At 40.3% G+C, this 21646-nt stretch overlaps 1 protein-coding gene across 1 annotated transcript; it reads left to right on the top strand.

Annotated features, from left to right (window-relative positions):
- The first annotated feature begins 365 nt into the window (after positions 1-365).
- shmt2 (serine hydroxymethyltransferase 2 (mitochondrial)) lies at positions 366-21427 on the top strand. Its single transcript, XM_015959165.3, has 12 exons — positions 366-494; positions 6494-6685; positions 10528-10607; positions 12836-13036; positions 13264-13345; positions 15596-15718; positions 16714-16853; positions 17265-17427; positions 17617-17716; positions 19919-20074; positions 20765-20872; positions 21074-21427. Exons 1-12 carry the CDS (start codon positions 462-464, stop codon positions 21199-21201), a joined length of 1506 nt encoding a protein of 501 aa, XP_015814651.1. The 5' UTR covers positions 366-461; the 3' UTR covers positions 21202-21427.
- The last annotated feature ends 219 nt before the right edge of the window (positions 21428-21646 follow it).

Below are 21646 nucleotides of genomic sequence, written 5' to 3'. Positions count from 1 at the left end.
AGATAGATAGATAGATAGATAGATAGATAGATAGATGATAGATAGATAGATAGATAGATAGATAGATAGATAGATAGATAGATAGATAGATAGATAGATAGATAGATAGATAGATAGATAGATAGATAGATAGATAGATAGATAGATAGATAGATAGATAGATAGATGATAGAGATACTTTAATTATTTTATATACGTTTTTATTGTTTGCCCTTGTAGACACAAACAAGGCAAGCAGTTGACAGGTATACACATAAATGCAAAGCAAAGTAAGAAGAGTACAAAAAAATCAATAAATTCATAAATAATTATACAGAGTATGTCATTGTGAGTCTTTTGTTATTATTTCCTACAATTCCCATCAGCACTTTCGGCAGGGAAAGCGTAACCCGACGCTCTCGAGCCGCCAGTCGAGTCTTGCAGTGGTGTGTTGCTGTGCTTCTAAGCTGACGTCTAAAAACATGCTGTCATTCGCTCTCAGGAAACTCGCACGGGTAATTTTAATTTTTTGTACATTCACGTATAATTTTTTTTCTTCTTTTGTTGTGTTTAGCTTGTGTGATGGATCTACCGTTTCTGCACAGGTGAATTGCTAGCTAGCTTCATTCAGCGCGTGTGTTAGGAGGAGAGGGGGTTAAAGTTGATCATCTTAGTTTTGACAAGGTTTGCAGTTGCTATTATAAGATAGGCTGGTGGCTCAGATGCAGCACTGCTTGTATTCTCTCGTCTGTTCAGGTTGTCTGTTTTACATCTAGCTAGCTGGTTGGCTAGTAGGCTAGCTGTGTGAATTTATACGGCTGCTTCACAGGGTTCGTGTAAATGATGCAACAGTCAGTGCTCGGTGTCATCATAACGGAAAACCACTAGAAACATCAGTAAGTCACAATAGTCTTAGGGATATGAGAAAACTCATTTCGCAGGTGAAATGGAAAGGGATGAAGCATTGATTGGTTTGATAAAGTAACTTTAATCAAATAGGAAACACACTTACCAAAACTGTAAAGGTATGCAACTAACTGAGACCTTGTGAGTAGGTATTAAATATACTGGAGGATTTATTTGTTGTCTGTGTTATCTATGTGTTGTAACAGGCTAAGGGGAAATATTCAATAACAGTTATATAACCTGTTTATAGATAAGACCCTGAAAATTCAACCACCATAACACTGCCTGTGTGTTTGTGTGTGTGTGTGTGTGTGTGTGTGTGTGTGTGTGTGTGTGTGTGTGTGTGTGTGTGTGTGTGTGTGTAAACACCCAAAGCTCAAGAATTACTTCAAAATTTCATAAATACTAAATTTTTATTCACCAATAGCCTTCAAAACCACAGTTGTATCAAATTAAATGCTCCTAATTCAATGCAGGTGACTGACATAATTAAATGTAATCGATTAGTGTTGCATAACTGTGTTTTTTTATTTCTGTAATAACACATTGATTAACAGGTGTTGGATACATTTTCAACCCCAGTTTCTGATGACTCATTAGATCGGTGAGATCAGGCCAACAAAGTGGAAACCAGACATGTTGGGTTCCATCCAAAATACAGTTCAAAGTGCAAAATTAACTGTTTTCAACTAACATTGAGAAAATATTAACCTCCTGAGTTCCTGCTCAGAAATAGTTGTGCAATGGATAGAGGTATTTTTTGACTCCATGTGGAAATAATGGTTATTATTTTGATTATGTTAGCGGCTTCTTAATCATTTGTAGTTTTTTCTTCTAGAGTGCAGCTGTGTGTATAATACAGTCCAGATAAATGGTACACATTTCCTCTGACATGTCATTTCATTATGCACTTTTAAAATGACACAGTCAGACATATTTTAGGATTTAATATTCTATGAAACCCTTACCAATAATTTAATATAACTTTATGGCTCACATCAAAATACTGCACCCTTCAGGATGCCAACATTGTGAACCCAAAGAAGTGCTGTCAGATAAATGCATAACGTAGACATTTAGATGTCACATATACTACTGTATATAAAATGCACCAGTCTACATATAACAATATCATTTGTATTTCTAAAATTTGCTAGTAAAATTTATCCCCATTTAACTTTAATTGATTAGAATTTCTTTCCTCCTTAATTGTGTTATAGGCTTCTTAGATGTGATCTTGGGTGTCTCGTAATTTGAATTTAAACAAAGGTTCATAATTTGTCTGCAGGTGGAAGTCTCAATTTGTTGTTAATAATGCAACCTGCTTAGAGATTTTATACATTTCCAAATATTAAAAAAATATATTTGGAAAGAGTTTGGGTCAAGCTTTTGAGGCATGTACTCAGACCTGCTTTTGCTAGTCACTGTCAGTGTTGGAGGCCTCTTGTTGAACACATGACTCACATGTTATCATGAGTTTTCTATTGGTGCTAATTGGTTAAGTGTGTTGTGGTTTAATCACAAGACAGTTTTGTTTCTTTGAAGGCTTGCCTGCATGCAGCTTTTTAGTGCCAGCATGGGATCTCTATTACACATTAGGGATTTGGGTTTGGCAAAGTTGTTTCTTACTAGTTTTAACATTGAGTTTAAAAAGACAATGACCAGATCAAGAAAACAGAATTTAAGTAAAAATGTATATCTCGGTTAGGTTGGGTGTAAGTAGCTTAGCACTAATGCTGTAGTCTTCAACCTTGGTCCTCAGGACCTTTTGTGCATGGTTTAAACATTCCTCTGCTCCAGCACACCCAGGATTAATAATTGAGTTAATGCATTTGCTTATAATAAAGTTTTGCAGAAGCTTGTTTAAACTATGTGGTTTAAAGCCAAGGAGCGCCTAAACCCTAATTCACACGGGGTGAGTGAGGAGCCACTGCGGCACGTAACGATTGCGGTGCAGAGTGTTAGCGAACACTGCAGCGTGTCAGTCCACACCGAGAATGTGTCCAATTCAGATTGGCTGTCTGTGTTGTTGATCACTAAATCACAGGGGAATTGACTTTGTACGCTTGAAAATAATATATTTATAAGTGATTTCAATTTACCATCCACTCTGATAATTTTTGAAACTTCAGTCCGTGCCTTCTCCTTTTTTGTGTTGTCTTTGTACAAAGGCAGCTCGAACATTTTCCAACCATGGTGCCAGTCGATGGGGGCGTGGATCATGTAGCTTCGGTGCGTGGTCCATGGGGGGAGGATTTTGTAGCCGAGGTGCCGAGCATATATAGAGGAAACACTGAAGTTTGTTGTCATTTATAATGTTGTGATTGTCCCCCACCAGGTTGTTCATGCCGAAACACACTGTTGCTCTCCTCAAAAGATGCAGGAAGCAAATAAGTCATTCAGTCACCGGTAAAGATGTCATGTTTACATAGTGAAGGAACTGTACAATAGTCTTTTGTTTTGAAATTTATCGGATGCTTTACGCTGATAAGGCTGCGATTTCCTGTCTAGCCATATGTTAACGGCGAAGTCTGACACGTCCTGGAAGCACATCACATCAAAAGTAGAACCCAATCCTGTCCTTAGCAGTGCCGCCAGACGCTTCTGGGACACCCCTGAAAGTGCTTTTGCTGTAACGCATCAGAGACGCACCCAGTGTGATTTGGGTGAAAAAGATTCGTGATGGTGATCCCAGAGTACCAATGAGCAGCCGGCTGCACTAAAGTACTGTTTATTTCTTTTTAGTGTTAATGGTGCAAGAAAGGCCAAGAGCTTGGCTTGACCCGGTATTGGGCAATAAATCGAAAATTCATCGTTATTGAAATTTCTGACTCTTATTGAGATCATTTTTCCATGTCAATAAGTTTGCTAATAAAAAAATGAAAAGATGTGTGTATTTTGGCAACGTTCATGTCCCTTTAAGAAGCTGCACAACAATGTAATACACATGACAGCCCCATCTAGTGGACAACTTTTGTTTCTGCGCATACCTGCCTTTATCGTCCATTTATCGTTATCGAGGTGAAATCCTCAAAATATTGTGATATTGATTTTAGGCCATATCGCCCAGCCCTACCGTGCATGCATCTGACACCAGACTGTGTAGTGAAATGTTTTTTCTTTTTACAACCTTTGGTAAAAACCTAAATATTGAGGGTCAATTAAAAGTATAAATGCTTCATTCCACTGCCTTTACCTCTAGAAGATTGACTTTATTACCTGCATCTCTTAAGTCTCTGTCTCCATGACAGACCTTTTGATCCTGATAAAGCCAGCCTGGATTGTCCCTGCGTCCCTTGGTGCTTCTCCACTCAATCCAGATTTCTCAGTCTAGTGTCATCGCGAGTGAATCACAGGGCAATTTGTAACCGACAGTCCTGCTATTAGTCAGTGACAGAGAAAGGGGCAACTACGTGTCAGACTGACGGATGCTGCTGCCCTATTGACACTCCTCTGCTTTTTTTTATATCCATTTTTTTCCTTCGCCATTCCTCTACTCTTCTCTCGTCTCGTTTGTTTTTCTTGTGTTACAGGGTTGATTGTTGTTTGGTATAGCCACTGAGGGACAGCAGCCATCTGTAAAATTGACTCTGCTCAGGAGCTAGTTCAGGGAAACGGGCAAAAATAACCCAGAAGTAGGATTAATGAGATGATTTTCTTTCTTCTCTTTTCATTGTCTCTGCTGTGTTTTTGCATACAGATGTTTGACAGGAGAGGTAAAGTGCCAACAAAGACATCATCATCACCACAAAGATATAGTGCATTATTTTGTGCTCAGCACCCAGGTTAATGTGGCCTCTTCCGCCCCTTTTTTCTCACAGCAGACTTTTCATGAAGTTCACCTTCAAACGACAGTGTAATCTGTCGCCTAAAATAGTCCCTCTGTGACATATTTGGTGCTTGCATCGTGATTCTCACTTTTCTTGGATCTCTTTATCTTGTGTTTATTAATTAATCTTCCGTAATGATCGGGGCTGATGAATGAAGCAGAAAGGAAGAGAGAGGGACTAACCTGGGTGTTGTTTGTTGAAGCCCTTGTGGAAGCCAAAATAAAGATGCCATACGAATATTACATGGCTGAGTTAGCCCAGCAGAACCAGGTGACAGGATGGGGACAGGAAGATAGGAAAAGGGGAAGCGAAGAGGCAAGAGGCAGGGAGAGGCTCCCTTGTCTGCTGAGCACTCGTTAGTTGATGTATTGTTGTTTGTGCAGTTTTTTTTTAGCTGCTGCTTCGGTCGAGTACAGCAGAGAGCAAAGGATAGTTCCTGTCAAGATTTAATGACCCGTGTGATTTTTCAGTGAGCAAACGCATTCTCTGATGCAGCTCAACTTGTTTTTTCCTGCTCTTCCAACACTCTCACCTTTTCCAAAAATCTTTGCCTCCACCAGTGACAGAAGGCCAGGGAAGAGGTGGTTTAGAAACTGTTAATCAGTGCGCCAACTGCTTACCCTGGTGTGTCATTTTTGTCCCCTCAACCAGATCAGCTAGCAGAAGAAGCAGTGTGTTCAAAGATGCGATGAGAACAAAAACACGATTCTTTGCTTTAAAATGCACTCTTTTCACTGGTTATAAGTGTAAAAAATGTCGTCAGAAAGTAAAACACCCTAAAAAGTTTTAATAACACGTGGAATGAGCAGAATGGCTTTTTTAATATGGATGTCTTTATCTAGTTCTGCGCATCGTGTTGATTGCTTTTTAATGGCGCTATTAAAGAGAGGCTGTCCCTCACACCCCAGCACACCTGTATGGATGATGACTATGGGTTAGATGTGGGGCGATCGATCTGAGCACAGGGTCATCATCATATTGTTGATTAAATGTCCTCAAAGAGCCCATTTGTTTTAAGTCCAATCAACATGTCAGGGGTTTAATTTAACCCCCCAGTGTTTTTGGCGGAAACACTTTTTTTCTTTATTTTCATAGAGTTATTGCATCTTACATCAAGAATGACACAAAAGGGCTTTCTGATGGTTCAAGCAGTCATTTAGCAAAGTCAGGGAAGTGGAAGCAGCATTTAACCCGATAGAGGTCGTGAAATTTTAAAGAGCACGTTTAAGTGTTGGTCTCGGCTCTCCGATGTGAGCCGGCGCTGCAGAGGCAGCCGCAGAATTTGCCAACCCCGGTCCAGATTAGATAAGCAGGAAGTGCTGAATCTGTTCTCTTTATGCTTACTTTTGGTACACTGAGGCTGTAAAAGTCAGCTGCTCAGTTTATAGAAGTGCTGATGAAGGCATAATTGAATAACCGTGCTGATTATTGATATCAGGCAAACACACAAGCTTGTAATTGTGCAGGGCTACGTATTAGGGTGAGAGAAAGAAAAAGTAACAGACTTCAAAGACTTCTTATCAGACTGATCAGGCTGTCACTTTGAAAATTGGAAGCTTGCTTTATTGAAACATGTTCTGAGCACTTGTAATGCATGACTTTCAGCATAACTGCGTCTTTTCTTTGTTCTAACATCTCAGCAACCATGACCCCGTCATGATTCAGTTAAATGGTCTAATTTTAAAATTCAAACAACTCTTTTTAAGGCTATTCTTCCACTTGACCATGCCGTTTACTGCATTCTTCCATCACACTCTCAACTTTCCTCCTGTCCCCAGCCCCTGTGCCAGCGTGCCCCGGTTGGTCTCAGCGTGCGTCTCCAGCAGTCCCATGCAGCCACTCGTGCAGCTGACGAAGATCGCCGCTGGACGGGTCAGGAGAGCCTGGCTGAGGATGACCCTGAGATGTGGTCTCTGCTGCAGAAGGAGAAGGACAGACAGAGTCGGGGTCTGGAGCTTATTGCATCTGAGGTACTTCAGTACAGTTAATTAATCATCTTCCTATGAGATGAGTTACTATTGTTTTCAGATTTTTTTTTATTTACAATAAAAAAATGTGAAACTGAAAGGAAGATACTGTTTAAACTTGGAAATACCACTCTCAGGAGGATGTTTTTATTTTGAAGTAGTGACATGAAACCCTTTATGTAGCAGCTGAATATTTTGATGTTTCTCCCAAATTCCCACCACAATTTCATGATCTAATGTCAGGTCAGAACTAGGGCTGCAAATAACGATTATTTGGATAATCGATTAATCGGATGGGGTCTCGACACGATTAATCGGATTACATAGGGACATTTTTAAAAACTGCTAGGGAAACGTTATTTTTCTCCTTCCTTCACTTTATTAAACACAACATTATTAGAAAACAGTTCAATAGCAGAAAAACAACATGCCATCACCTAAATTGTCTTATAAGGTGTATAGACAGAGACCCTAAGCTACACCTATCTGTGACCTAAAATGCTTGGTCCAAGTTAAACAGCTTAAAGAGCAAGTCAACCCCTACCAGAGTCTAACTCCACTCCAGCTTCATGTTTGAAAAATGCAACACATGCTGTTGCCTGGCAGACCGAGAGGGCGGAGCCGCTAACAAATACACACACACTCAGGCTCACGACAGCATTGTGACATCATAATGTACCAGTTTACATCATAGCATACTTCTTAGCCAATAGCGGTGGCAGATTTAAATTAAAATACAGTGCAGAGTTTTTACCTGACAACGGCACAACACTGCCAGTTTTAGGCAGAATATTTAAATTTTAACTAAGATGCACTGAAGTGCCAAATTATTGACGACACGTGTCTGCAGCACGATTAGACACTCGTTTATTTAGTTTATCAGCAAAAAAAAAAAAGTTTATTTGGGGGTGACTTGCTCTTTAAGGGCAATTCTCATCTGTTTTGTTTGATCTCATCTGTAGACATTTATTATAATTGGGGATGTCAAACAACTAATTTTTAAATGAAATTAAACATTGTCTGTGAATTAATCAAAATTAATCACTATTTCCAAAAATGACTGAAAAATACCAAATAAAACAAAAATAAATGAATGCCATCCTCCTTGTGATGATGCCCTGGGCAACTGCCATAAAGTCACATCAAGAAATGCTGCTGATCATTCCAATGATCCCAAATAGACTCTCATTAGGCCACATGAAAGCAACTGAACCCAAAAATACATTAACCAGTATATAACTGCACTCTCACAACACGCCTGCAGCAACAGTTAGGACTCCTCCCTCCCTTTTAAAAGCGTTTTCGCTTCTGAGGACATTGTGGTTGTAAAGCCACATGTTAGTGGTCTGGCCCCGGTGTGATCAACCAGTTTCTGCGGGAATGTGATGGCGGAACCGGTCCGCAGCAGCGCGAGTCCCCCCCACCCCACCCCCGCCTATCTAATAGCGTCGCGCTTACAATTTTATAGACTTTTTTTTAACGAGCTTAGGGCATGTCTAGCCTGTGTAATAATCCGGGGCTTGGGTGAATCACTTTTGAAAAGTTTTTAAATTACCCAGACACAGAGCTCTCTCCTTCCTCGCTGATGATTCCGACATGCTTGCGTTTAAGACGCTGCATCATCACCGTAGTATCCCCGTGCCATGCTAAGTCTGACCTACAAACGTTGCATGTCTTCGCCTGATTCAACTGAAAATGCTCCCAAACTTTAGAAGTTTTTACTTTTTTGGGGTCTCGCTGCTTCTGCCATGTTCCTCTTACAAACACCTGCCGGCTCTCCACCGGTCTGCGCGCAACGGCGGGCGGGAGGGGAGGGGGCTTTAGGAAGAGTTGCGCAACACAACGAATCGATGACGCAATTCGTTGCCAACGCTTTTAGTAATCGATTTTCATCGAATTTATCGATTCGTTGTTGCAGCCCTAGTCAGAACTATTTGCTTTTGATTGATAGAATATAAAAGTGCTTTAAAGCTGCTGCAGCAAATCTACAGGATAAGCTAAGTTTTGAATGCCAACACGGTCACGGAGCACTCACCCCATCCCCTCGGGTGTCTAGCCTGAGACGCTTCCGACAGAAGCGGAAACCCACATTGCCGAAAGAAACGAGAAAGTGCTAAACACCTTTCAATATGATTCATCAACTAAAACTGTGGATGTAGTTAGAAGTAGTAAAACTGCCTGGAATTGAAACTTTTAAAAATAAATTCAGTCAGATTTTGGTAGAAATCTCATCATTGTACACTACTTAACTTGCCTTGTGGTTAAAGAAGTACAGCACTCCATCTGTAAGAGCTGGCGGCTCCTCACTTGTATTTTGGTGGTGTTTGTATTTGAGAACATTTAATCTGTGATGAACATTTTGGCGAAGCAGGTGGATTTGCAGAACGTTTATCTCATATGTTGCTGCTTTCATTTGGACTGAAACATTTTCTAATTAGAGCTGAATGAATACAGACTACTCTAGGATTATTACTGTGAGGATGGAATAGTGCAGTAAGCACAAAAATAAAAAGGGAAGTGCATATTTATATTTATTGAGTAAAAAAAATCATGACTCATTCATTTCTAATATATCTTGGAATCATATCTTATGTCACCACGTTCCTTTATTATTGTTATTTCTAAAACCCTAGGAGGTTTATAGGATGGTAATCTTTTTAATCAAACATGCTAATGATAAAACATGTATTATAAACACTGAGCTAAAGGAACATCGGCCTCACTAAACATTTACTTGGCATCCACTGTCACGCTGTGCAACGAAATTATTTAAAACTGGCTTCAGTGGTGAAATGCTGCAGGAAACTGCTCGCTGTAAGCAACAATAACACTGTACTTACAGTGAAAAAAAAGATTTGGGCAGCCCCTTTTTGTTTTCCTTCCAGGGCTGGATAGCGTGAAATGGAGAATTTTATTATTCAGAAGGGCAGATGAGGCTTAATCTTCTGTTGTTCTTTTCCTCTTCCCTTGTTTCCTCTTTGCCACCATAGTTGTTCAGTGGAGTATATCAGCCTCGTCTCCACACAAAGCCTGACCACTCGACTGTGAGATAAAACTGATATCTTCATTCTGCTCCTCCTGCCACCACCAGCCAAACCTGCAAGGCCCATGGCAGCACAGCCGGGCAGACGCTCGTTGAGTCAGACGTACATTTCTATGCACGCCACCTACAGAAAGCATATACCTCAAATTGCAGCACTGCAAATGTATTTCTGTGCTAATATATGCACAGTTATCAGCATGACAGACGGATGCAATAGAAAGTTGTTACTGAAGCTGTTATCTTCCTTGATCTCATCTTTGCTCCTTGGTGAAGCATTAGCATAACTACTCATTCACGATACACCACCACCCAGTCAGAGGAAATAAACAACACAAGTGGAGTAAGACCATGTATGTTTTTTAGACCCTATTACTAACCTCAGTGATTATTTCCCACTTGTGGTGTGGAGTGTTTGCCTTGTTGGAGACCTGTGTCTATTTCTCAGAAGAACATGCTTACCATTTGTTTGTTTTTCTCTGAAATAGAAAAATGATTTAAAGAGAAGTCCCCAGAATTGTATCCAAACATCTACAGAAACATTTATTACTTTATCTCATGCCCTCCAGCAGCGTGGCGATAAGCACTGTGAAGTATGGAGTGTTAGTCTATGGATGTCCAGGAGTTCAATACTGTAATGATTGCCTTATGCCAGAGGGGGATTTCTCACTATCACTTAACATACTTTAATCTGCCATCCTTGTCCCTTCTATCCTCTCGTTTCATTGATCTGAGTGTGTGTGTGTGTGTGTGTGTGTGTGTGCGTGCGTGTGTGTGTGGGTGTGTGTGTTCGTTCTCACCACAGAATTTCTGCAGCCGAGCTGCTTTGGAAGCTCAGGGCTCCTGTCTGAACAACAAATACTCAGAAGGCTACCCAGGGAAAAGGTGACAGTTTATTCAGTCACACCTCACCTTATTAACACTGCTGATATTCTGTGCTTGAGGACATTGCTACAGACACAAAAAATAGACACGAGCAAAGGTGCATACTAATTTATGCTCTATGACATACACCTTTACCATATCGTAAATAATCTAAACTGTCCGTTTAAATAAAGTCTTTTGCATTTCCTGTTATTTCTTTTATAATTCACATTTATCAGCATCAACCCGAGAGCCAAAATGCTCAATGCTAATCGTTTGATGTCTTTTGAATCCAAGGATACAAGCTTCTCATAAATCTCCCTCCCACTGAATGTGTTTTTAATTTTCACCCCCCCCACCTCCCTGACATCCCACTCATCTGCTGCTTTACGCTTTAATGTAATGAAACCAAAGGTTCGTGTCATTGATTTAAAGCTTTAAACTGTTCTTGTCTATTGCTCCTTTTCTGCCCTGAATCTGTTAAAGCATGTAGGGATCAGAGGTGGTTATCATTAGACGGCTGTAGTCTCCATTAAATAACAATTTATTAAATGAAAATGTTGAAGGATTTACTTTGTACTGACAAATGTGTCCTTTCCTTTTAAATGTACAGCTTCCCTTGAGTTTTGTTGAAATTCACTGGATGCTTTAGCTGCTAAGTTTCTAATCGTGTCTGAATAAAGAACGGTGTGTGGTCTACTGGTGAACACAGTAGATTACTTTACAAAAGCAAGTGTTTCCATTAGGAGATGATGATAAAAGGAACAAGCATTTGTTGAAGGAGTACGTATCAGCCCGTGCCTTTTATGCCAGAGTTTTGAAATAAGATCAACTTCTGTTGAGAATTGTTTTTTGTCAAATCTTCAAAAACAACATCATGTATAGTCCTATAATAATATCAGAAGATCTCTAGCAGTCTGTTAGCACCCATATACAGATGTGGTCAAAGTTGTTGGTACCCTTAGGTTAATAAAAGAAAAACCCACAGTGGTCACAGAAAGAACTTGAATCTGACAAATGGCCTGTATTTGATATAGCGCCTTCTAGAGTCCTGGAGAGTGGCTAAGAGGAAAACATGAAACTTCTAAAGTAGCCTTCTATGAGCCCAGACCTCAATCCTATTGAGCATCTTTGGAAGGAGCTGAAACATGTCGTCTGGAAAAGGCGCCCTTCAGACCTGAGACAACTAAAGCAGTTTGCTTATGAGGAGTGGGCCAAAATACCTGCTAAGATGTGCAGAAGTCTCGTTGACTGTTACAGGAATCGATCAATTGGAGTGATTGCCTCAAAAAGTTGTTTAACAAAATATTAAGTTAGGGGTAACATCAGGCCTGTTCCTTATTTTATTTTTATTTTTTTAAATAATTCTGTTAAAGCATGGTTGAAACGCAATGTCTGATTTTCATTGGTTACATTTCATAGAATTTGTATTTATTGTTACTTTTGTCAGATTCAAGTTGTTTCTGTGACCATTGTGGGATTTTCTTTCATTGACCAAAGGGTACCAACAACTTTGTTCACGTCTGTATGAGAATGTGAATGATTCAGGTACTACTACTACAAATGTTCTCAGTTTCTAATAAATACGTAAACTTGGCTATAGCGATGTCTTTGTTCGTTAATGCCTATTAGCAGTGGTAGACATCTTGAACTGGGTTGAGTCCCAGAATTATCAAATTATAGTTTCTTGAGTGATGCATTTTGTTTAAATCTTTTATTGGTTCATAGAATATTTTGCTAAGTAATCAAGTAGGTTGACTCCAACAGCAAGTAAATGATTATAATTAGTTCTCAGATTATGTGGTTGTGATGAATTACAGTACTGAACATAACAAGTTCTAGCTTTGCAGTGATTAAAATAGCTGAGTTTAGTTTTGGTCTTCTTGATTGTTCAAACTATTTCTATATTGATTTTGACTAGCCAAATTTAGTTGTGTTGTCCATCTTGATTGAGATTGAGTCTAAATGTTATTCGGTTGTTGATGACAGACACAGGAAAATACGTTATTGCCTGCCTTTCAGTGACAGCTGATAAAAACTTAACTTTCACTTCATGTGGTCAGACATAATTGCAGATGAACCATAGTTAGGTTTAAGATTCTAATATATGAATAAATATCATGAGGCCCTTAGGAGGCAAAAAAAAGTTACTGTATGTCTTAGTTGTAATAAAGTAAAATCAAGTGGCATTTTCAGGATTCATACTTCTATTTTACATAATAGAAACTTTTATCCCTTCTCAACACCAGGTACTATGGTGGAGCAGAGGTGGTCGACCAAATCGAGCTTCTTTGTCAGAAGCGAGCTCTGGAAGCTTTTGAGCTAGACCCACAAAAGTGGGGTGTCAATGTTCAGCCCTATTCTGGTTCTCCTGCTAACTTTGCTGCCTACACTGCTGTTCTCAACCCCCACGACCGTCTCATGGGTCTGGACCTGCCCGATGGAGGACAGTCAGTATTCACGCTCTTTTTTTGTCCCTTTTGCTATTATCACCCTTAAAGCTGTCCCAGTTTTTTTTTTGATAGTCAGCACTTGTTATCAAAAGAATCAATTCAGTTTTATCCATGTTTTTGTAAAACACTATCATCAGCTACAAAAGAGTTTTTTCTTCATAAATAAAGTTGTTTGTTAAAAAAATAGTGAACACTTTTCTTTTTTATTTGTGTCCCTTTGACAGTCTAACTCATGGCTACATGTCTGATGTGAAGAGAATCTCTGCAACGTCAATCTACTTTGAGTCCATGCCCTACAAGTTAAATGTAAGTAGAGACCTTCCACCTGTCCTTGTATGCTCACCATGATTTCTCAGCTTTCCTAATAAGGAAACTGGCAATAAAAAATGTTGCAGTGTCATAAAAAGGTGACCCATTTACTAACAGTTTGTATTTTTGATCGATTTTGTTGGTACATTTTAAAAATTTACAAATTTTGTCCATTCAGGTAAAGTAAATCTGTTATTTATTTATTTGTTTATTTATTTATTTTCAGAAAGTTTTTATCCCATTACTCTGACATTTGATGTTGTCTTTTTAAAGTAGATTTTCTTGAGCTATTCATTCAGTACAAAAGGAAATAGAAGAACACTTAATAACGCCACATAGCCAAAACACACGATGCTAGTTACAACACACATGAGTCACATTCATTTATATTTCGGCTTTTATTTTGGACGTTGAGCAGATAATAGTTTAATCAGACTGGTGCAACTTGACGAACATAATCCAGTCGCCATGACATCAAGAGCATTCTTGATTGTGCAACAATGCATCAATAAAATCGATGAAGATATGCGTTGGCACAGCTCATGTGTAGGAGGCAACAGAGCAGACAGAGGCAGATCAGAACGTGAGAGAAAGCCGGTGTTTTGATGACGAACGACACACTTAGAACAGTAAGTTTCTTACTGATGCACAATGAATTAATCTAGGTGGTGTAGAGGAAAACAGAAACCAGCAAAGACCAAAGGCAGAAACGGTTTGGGATCAAAAGTGCAACTACGGGCAGATTAGCTAATGCTAGCAAGTAGCAGGCTCACAATCAAGTGGGGTTCTGAAAAAACATGATGGTCGTGAAACTAAGAATATCTAAACTCTACAAGCGGAAGAAAACTCCTCACCATTCTGTTTATTCTTAGCTGACCGCAGCGCTGTGGAGCAGATTCAGGTTCGAGTCTGCTCTGCTAAACACCGTTGCAGGAATTTGGCAAGCTACTGTAGCATGTAATTCACAAACGCGTCTATCTGTGAACATAATTTAAATTAGATTATTGCTAACCTGTACATAATAAATATATGACCATTCAATTATTTGCAGTAGGGTTCCTAACTCAGGGAAATTTAAAGATGGCAGACATTTGCTGGCAGCTGCTTACTAAAAGAACAATTGAAGCATTTAAGTTGATGTATGACCACCTTACAAAGTGCAACATGCAGTCCCACTATCTCAGCAGGGAAAACATCCATGGGATTGTTCACTTGCATGTAGATCTTCATAATCAGGCTCCCCCCACATCTAACAAGGGAAATTCCTACAAACCATATTCAGTAGATATGATCAGTCTTTGGTGAATTTAATGTGTTTTGTTCCTGGTGTTTATGGTTTTGTGATAGTGTTGGTAGCAGCTGATGGATGGCAGTGAGGGTCTGCATGTCCAGACCTGCTGATGTATGGGTAGGCAAGACCCCTCTGCGAGAAAGATAATGGGAAATCGACAGGCTGGCCAGCATCACTGGCTCTGTCCTCACGATGAACAGGTTGATGGAGTGAGGGAGCATCGTAGATGTGCTCTTGAGATGGGAGATTATCAGGTTGTCTAAATAAAGCTTTCGCTACTCTGTTTTCTCTCTTTATTTTTTTTTCTTGTTTCTGACTCCTATTCTCCATTCTTTTTCTTGTTTCTGACTCCTATTCTCCATTCTGTCTGTCTCCTACTTTGTTTTTCTGCAATCGTTGGTCATCTCCCCTCTGATGCTCGGTGGAGATTCAGAATGGTAAAAGTGTAGGATCAGTCCCCAGACATGCGACTCAGACCGCAGCCTCAGATTTATTTATTAGCTAACGTGTTTCCTGCATTACCTGGTTGGTTGAATGGAACAGGGAGAGTCTTAAACCCAGCTTAATCTGTTCAGGCTCATCACACCGGTTTAGCAGGTCCCTAAAAGGCTGAATTAGGAAAAGTAGGGGTGCATTACTGCAATTGCCCCATCTTCCTCCACAATATGATAGGTGTAAATGTCTCCCTTAGATAGATCCTCTCCCCTTTTAAAGTAGCCAAAGTACTTCAATTGCAGCTGCTTCGGGTGAGCTTCAAATGGAAAAAATTCTTCTCCGTGTTGATATGCTCGTTCTTGATCTCCACGTCTAACTTTTTTTTATCTTCTCATGTTTCCTTTCTTCCTGACCCTTACACACCCTCATATTTTCATATTCCTCCTCCACTTTCTCGTGGTTCTGTTTTTTTCCCTTCATTATTATTTTTCTCTCCTCTCTCCCTGTCTTTTTCTCTGCAGCCTGCGACGGGACTCATAGACTACGAGCAGATGGAGGTGACAGCCAAGCTGTTCCGGCCCAGGCTCATCATCGCTGGCACCAGCGCCTATGCCCGCCTCATTGACTATGCCCGCATCAGGAAGGTGAATTAAAACCCCTTTATTCAAACCTCACCCTGCCCTCTGCTTCCTTGCCCCTGGTTTTCTTGACTTCTCCAAGTGTAAAGGAGGTCAACCCAGCTTTGTCCTCTAACGCAAAACTCCTCCAGCCCTTTTCTTTGAAATGTCAGACACACCCGCTTCCTTTAAAGGTAGGTCAGGCCTGAACAGTTTTTGCTGATCTCTGTCCTACAGTTGAGATCTGCTCTAAATACACGGAGAGACCTTCTTTATTCACTGGACTCTTTCATGGTGCACAAGAGGAGCCTTTTTCTTTTTTTGTTACATTAACCTGCTGATTCACTTCATTCACTCCATAACTGGTTTGCTTTGTAGCAGAGCTCCACTTTAGGTGGCGTGTCCCACCATCACAGAGCTTGGTTTTTATTAACCACCATAACCACTCAGCAACTGGCATGCCACCTGGATTTTCTCTTTGTTACACTGCTGGCCTCCAACTACACTCTGATGTTCTTCTCCCTGTTGATTTCCCATCTAATAAACCAGTTCTGATCCAGTTTAGATGCCAGAGGAAGGGAGATTGTCTTGATGATTCAGAAACTCAAAAGATTGTTTACATTTACATTTTAGCAAGCTTTTTGTTGTTTCTGCCTTTTCCAATAAATGCAGGGAAGTGAAGGCATGGATTTATTGAATGTTGCTGTAATTTTTTCAGGCCTCTTAAGACTTCAGTCTAATTACACATCTTTAAAAATCTTCCCTCTGAGAAGATAGGTGTGGAGTTAGTTATCTTAATCATGCAGAGAAAATGCAAATGTAGAAAGGCTAAAAGCTTATCTTTTATCTCAAACAGCCAAATAACACTTAACACGACTTACTTGAGTCCCAGAGGCTTTTGTATCACCATGTGGTTTAGTTTGATGTTCCTAAAGTTGCTTTTGGGGTGGGGGGTCGGTATCATTTCCTCTGATGCTTTCCTTACATAAATGTGAAACTTCTCATCTTTTTGTTTTTATCAGTTATGCTCAGAGATTAATGCCTACTTGCTTGCTGACATGGCTCATATCAGTGGCCTGGTGGCGGCCAAGGCGATCCCTTCCCCCTTTGAGCATGCCGACCTGGTCACTACCACCACTCACAAGTCCCTCCGAGGAGCACGGTAAGGGCAGTCAGTGTGAAAATGAAGAAGAAAAAATCTAGTAAAGGTACAATATGTAGGATTTCTACTGTAAAATAATCACAACACAGCAGCAGCAGCGCTGGCATTTGTAATTCGACACCGGCAGGCAAAAAGCTCCAAAGAGTTTTACACTAATATCGTGTGAAGCAGGCTAGAGGCTAGCGTTGAAGCAGTCAGATCTAAAATATTTCAAACTACTTTTTCAATTACCAAAAACTCTGTCACAGTGAAATGTATGTGTGAAGTGAATAATGAGTCCATTGTGGTGTAGTGCAGTACTGCAGTAATAAAATTTGACCACACAATGTCATTCTTACATGTTGCACCTTTAACAATGACATGTGAAGCTTATATTTTTCAAATGTTTTATTTATTGATTCTTCTTTTCAGGGCTGGCCTTATCTTTTACCGTAAAGGCGTTCGCTCAGTGGACAAGAAAGGAAAAGAAATCCTGTACGACCTGGAAGATAAGGTCAACTTTTCGGTGTTCCCCTCCCTGCAGGGCGGACCTCACAACCATGCTATTGCTGGTGTAGCTGTGGCTCTTAGACAGGTCTGCTCAACATTAATGCTCAATGTCATTGTGTGACCCCCCACTCCTCCAATAAAAGCTTCCCTTTGCTCTGATGTAACTGTCAGTTAGAAAGTAATCATTTTGAGATAAAATAAATTTTTTGTCTTAATATCAGATAATTAGCCTCTCGAAAGACGCAGCTAACCAAACTGACCTGTTTGTGTCCAGGCATCGACTCCCATGTTTAGGGATTATATTGATCAGGTACTTAAGAATGCCAAGGCTATGGCTGCAGCTCTTCTCAGCAAAGGATACACGCTGGTTTCAGGTAATCTGACTTGTTCTTAACTCTTTTTTTAACTGCCACAGAAGGCATTGATCCATCATACAGAAAAGAAACAAAGTCATGTAAAACCACCTGTCATAAAATGCTAATTACACAGCAGGGGTAAAAAGACAAAAGTGCATTTAAATTCATGATGTGCAAATGGACTAATACCTGTACAGCTGCCTTGTCAGTCAAGTAAATAAAATCTGATGAAAGTGGTCGCTTTGCGATTGTGAGCAAATGCTTGAGTCTTGTTTAGCATTTAATACGCTGGCCTCAGCTGCTTTTTGATGTATGGCCCCAAATTGATACCCTTAAAAAAAACTGAGGCTTGTTTGTGCTTACGCTGCAGCATGTGCATAGTCGTGTTTTAATTCTGTTTCAGATGCTTTAACAAAAGAACTGGAAAAGAGATTTTAAGACCTTGTAACACTGATAAAAGATACAACGCGCTGCTTAGTCTGACAGACAAGGTAAATATTAAAGACCAAATTCACTGACAAATTATCAGTCACCAAAAGACTGCTCAGGCCGCTTTAGTTTATTAATGTAGACACTGCAGACATTTTTGTGCTCTTTTCCCCGCCCACATGCACGAAGATGCACTCATGACATCACAGACTGCCCATGTGCTCAATTATGTCCGCATTCCTAAGGCGGTGTGGTACGGGCCTCACTGGGGCGAGCGGGGCGGAGTGGAGCCAATGCTTGTGTGTGAGTGGGATTAGTGTCCAGGAGAGAGCAGAGCATGCCTAGGCTAATAGCAACTAACTGTTAGCATGATCGACTCCACAAATAGGCAGAACTCTTTCAGGTCTGTGTTATTTGTGGAAATAAAGCGTCAACAATGAAAAGCAAATGATGGCAGTGGTAGAGTCACGTTGCTGTTGGCAAATCACAGATAATATGCCTGAATATCAGGAAACTATAATGAATACGACCGCAAATCCTGCCGTTTTCTGCTCCCTGAAACTACTTCCTGAAACAGGAGCATCTGAGCTGTTTTTCCTACAGAGATCGACTCACAAGGCATTCATTCATACTAGACACCATTGCTAATGTTTTTAAAAAACAAGTGAACGTCTTTGTCCTAACTCATTCAATGTTAGACATTTCCTGGTCAGAAAGCCCCTGAGACTGGCAGTGTTTTTGAGCGTTTTTACTGTTATTTGAAGAGTCACAGAATATTGTGATCAGGAAGAATCAGTGCATTTCTAGCATTATCCATTCTTTCATAATCCGTTGTCCAAGTGTGAGTGTAGAAGCTTTTCCAGTTGACGCCTCACTCTTTCACAGCCGCGTTCCAAAACAATCTCCGAAATCATGGATTTTCTGCTTCCTGATCATGTGACGTGTGACATGGGCAGAAGACGATCAGCTTTAGAGACACGATGTTTTTCGCACGGTGCGGGGGCTCGTTCCCACGCCCGCCCCGCTACAAAAATGCAATTGACCGCTTTAGTCGTCAATGGCAGCGAGCGGTTGAATTTAAAATGACAACTTTTGTCATCAATGGCAGTAAATGAGTTAGAGACTAAAATGACCGATTCCTGTAGATAAATTAGAAATATGCGCTAATTTTACATTTGAATTCTTAGCAAGAATAATTGCTCATGTTCCTGTCCACCATATTGGAAAATAAATGAAAGGCTGTTATTTCCGAGTTAAACAGAACAATTAAAAATGCTTCACAACAGGTAGATAAACACACAGAGGGCATCAGCCCTGAATGGATACGGGTTAGCGTTAGCACAGCTTTAACCTGACTGAGAATTACTTCAGGATTTTTATACATATTGATTATTGTGATGAATTATACGTTTATGCTGAACGTTTCCAGTGCTGCCCTTCCTGCTTCAAGCACAGCTGATGTATGTTTTTATGATACAAAACCACACTCCTGACCCATTTATCTCCCTCCTAAGAAAAGGCTGTCTGCAGACGGCGTGACTATGACAGAACGCGTAGGATTGGAACATTTGTCTAGTCTAGCTTTGATCTTGCAGTGGGTGTGACTTGTAACATGCTGCTACCATCAAGTAGGGGAGGCAGATGGATGCTGTCACACTTCAGCCGCGCATGTAGCCTAATTAGATTTTGCTCATTTAATGGCGTTATGAAAAAGAAAATACAAATGCAGATTTCATATTAAAATAATAGGATAAGTGTTTGAAAATTTGAACTCTGTGTTGAATATTCTAGGTGGGACAGACAACCACCTGGTCCTGGTGGACCTGCGGCCTAAGGGCATCGATGGGGCCCGAGCTGAGAGGGTGCTGGAGCTTGTGTCGATCACCGCCAATAAGAACACCTGCCCTGGGGACAAGAGCGCCCTGACTCCTGGTGGCCTAAGGCTAGGTAAGGAACGCTTCTGTTGATGTTGATCCGTTGTTCACCGTTTGCTCTTTCACAGGCTGTTCCTAATTTTGCATTTCCCAAATTTATGCCACAATTATTGTCATCATTTTATTCAGTTATGCATAATTGCCAACATTTAAGCAGTTTTATGCTTAATTAAACTCGTTTTTACTTTTAACCATCTACAAAGCAACTGTCACTAAACTATCAGCTTTGTCTTTCAAATGTTGAACTCAGTTTTTCACAAGTTGTTTTGATTTGGGCACAAAAACTAAAAACTGAATTTCAGCACTAAAGCACTCTCCAGCTGTCCTTTGAATTGTTGTTTGCAGCTAATTTTAGTGATTAAAAAACCCACAAAATCAGTGATATAAACACTGGCTGGGGTTCTGATGCGACGTCACAGCTAGATTTTCTCAGGAGTTGATAAAGTGGCTGATAAAAATTTGAGTTAGTAGTGAAGCCAAAATCAACAGAACAGTTCAGACTCTGATGTGCAGTTAAAGCACTTTGAATTCTTGCTGAAAGTCTGAGGAAGAGGAGGTTTCTTCTCCTCAAAGCTGGAAAAGCAAATGAAGTTCCTGAATAAAACTGAACTGCTTCCTTCATGAGACACATCTGAAATCTAAGAGCTGATAGACTCAAAAACAAGGAAATACTAGAATTATAAACACATTTTATCCACTTTAGGTGCTCCAGCCCTGACCTCCAGGCAGTTTAAGGAAGAGGAGTTTGTGCAAGTGGTCGACTTCATGGACGAAGGTTTTAAGATTGCCTTGGATGTTAAGAAGAAGACAGGTAAGCTTCAACCTATCTTTGGTTTTTTTATGTCTAAATGGCACATTTCTATGTTTTAAGTGAAGAGTGAGTTAAATTAAACAGCTAAGAGATAAGAGAGGAAATATTAATAAGAGGAAGTAAGATTTAAAATGATGATTAAAAAATTGATGCAAAAAAATAAAATGGCTAATTAAAAAATGTGAATGTTTTCTACTTCAGGAAAGCTCCAAGACTTTAAGAACTTCCTTCTGCAGGACCCAGAGACGGTGGCTCGTATCACCAATCTGCGGCACCGGGTCGAGGCTTTTGCCAGGCCGTTCCCCATGCCTGGGTTCTCCGACCATTAGGCCAGCCGATGTGGAGTCACGGTTCTGTCACAGCCAGGTGGCAGACAGCTGGCGGGGCAGAAGTGTGCACGGCGAAAATGGAAAAATGTCATGGTAGTAAAATGTGGACGGTGCCTGTGAATTGAATGACTCTAGTCCACTTTTCCAGCCACAATTGTTTTTCATACGTCTTTGCTGTCGCTCATCAGTCTGTTGTGGTCGAATCCTAACTTGAGCTGGAGCAAAACAAGAGAGATGACATATTTAGTTTCGCAGAGGTACCTGTAATCTGTGGTGTGTGTGTGTGAAGATCGTTTCAGCTGTCTCCTCACCATTCATTTAAAGCAAATGTGAGTCAAAGAAAAACGTGTCAAATCAAAGAAAGACCAACACTTTATCTCAGTCATCATAAGTGAGAAGGATTAGCTCTAGGACACTCCGAGTCTTAACTTTGTAAAGATTCCTC

Source organism: Nothobranchius furzeri, chromosome 3 (genome assembly GCF_043380555.1).
Source record: "Nothobranchius furzeri strain GRZ-AD chromosome 3, NfurGRZ-RIMD1, whole genome shotgun sequence".
Classification (NCBI taxonomy): Eukaryota; Metazoa; Chordata; class Actinopteri; order Cyprinodontiformes; family Nothobranchiidae; genus Nothobranchius; species Nothobranchius furzeri.
This window is presented reverse-complemented; position numbering and strand designations above follow the sequence as displayed.

Coding starts and splice junctions, on each gene's coding strand:
- shmt2 (XM_015959165.3), top strand. CDS start 462: ATGCTGTCATTCGCTCTCAGGAAACTCGCACGG. Junction 10,608..12,835: donor GAAGGCTACCCAGGGAAAAG/GTGACAGTTTAT, acceptor TCTCAACACCAG/GTACTATGGTGGAGCAGAGG. Junction 16,854..17,264: donor AAGTCCCTCCGAGGAGCACG/GTAAGGGCAGTC, acceptor TCTTCTTTTCAG/GGCTGGCCTTATCTTTTACC.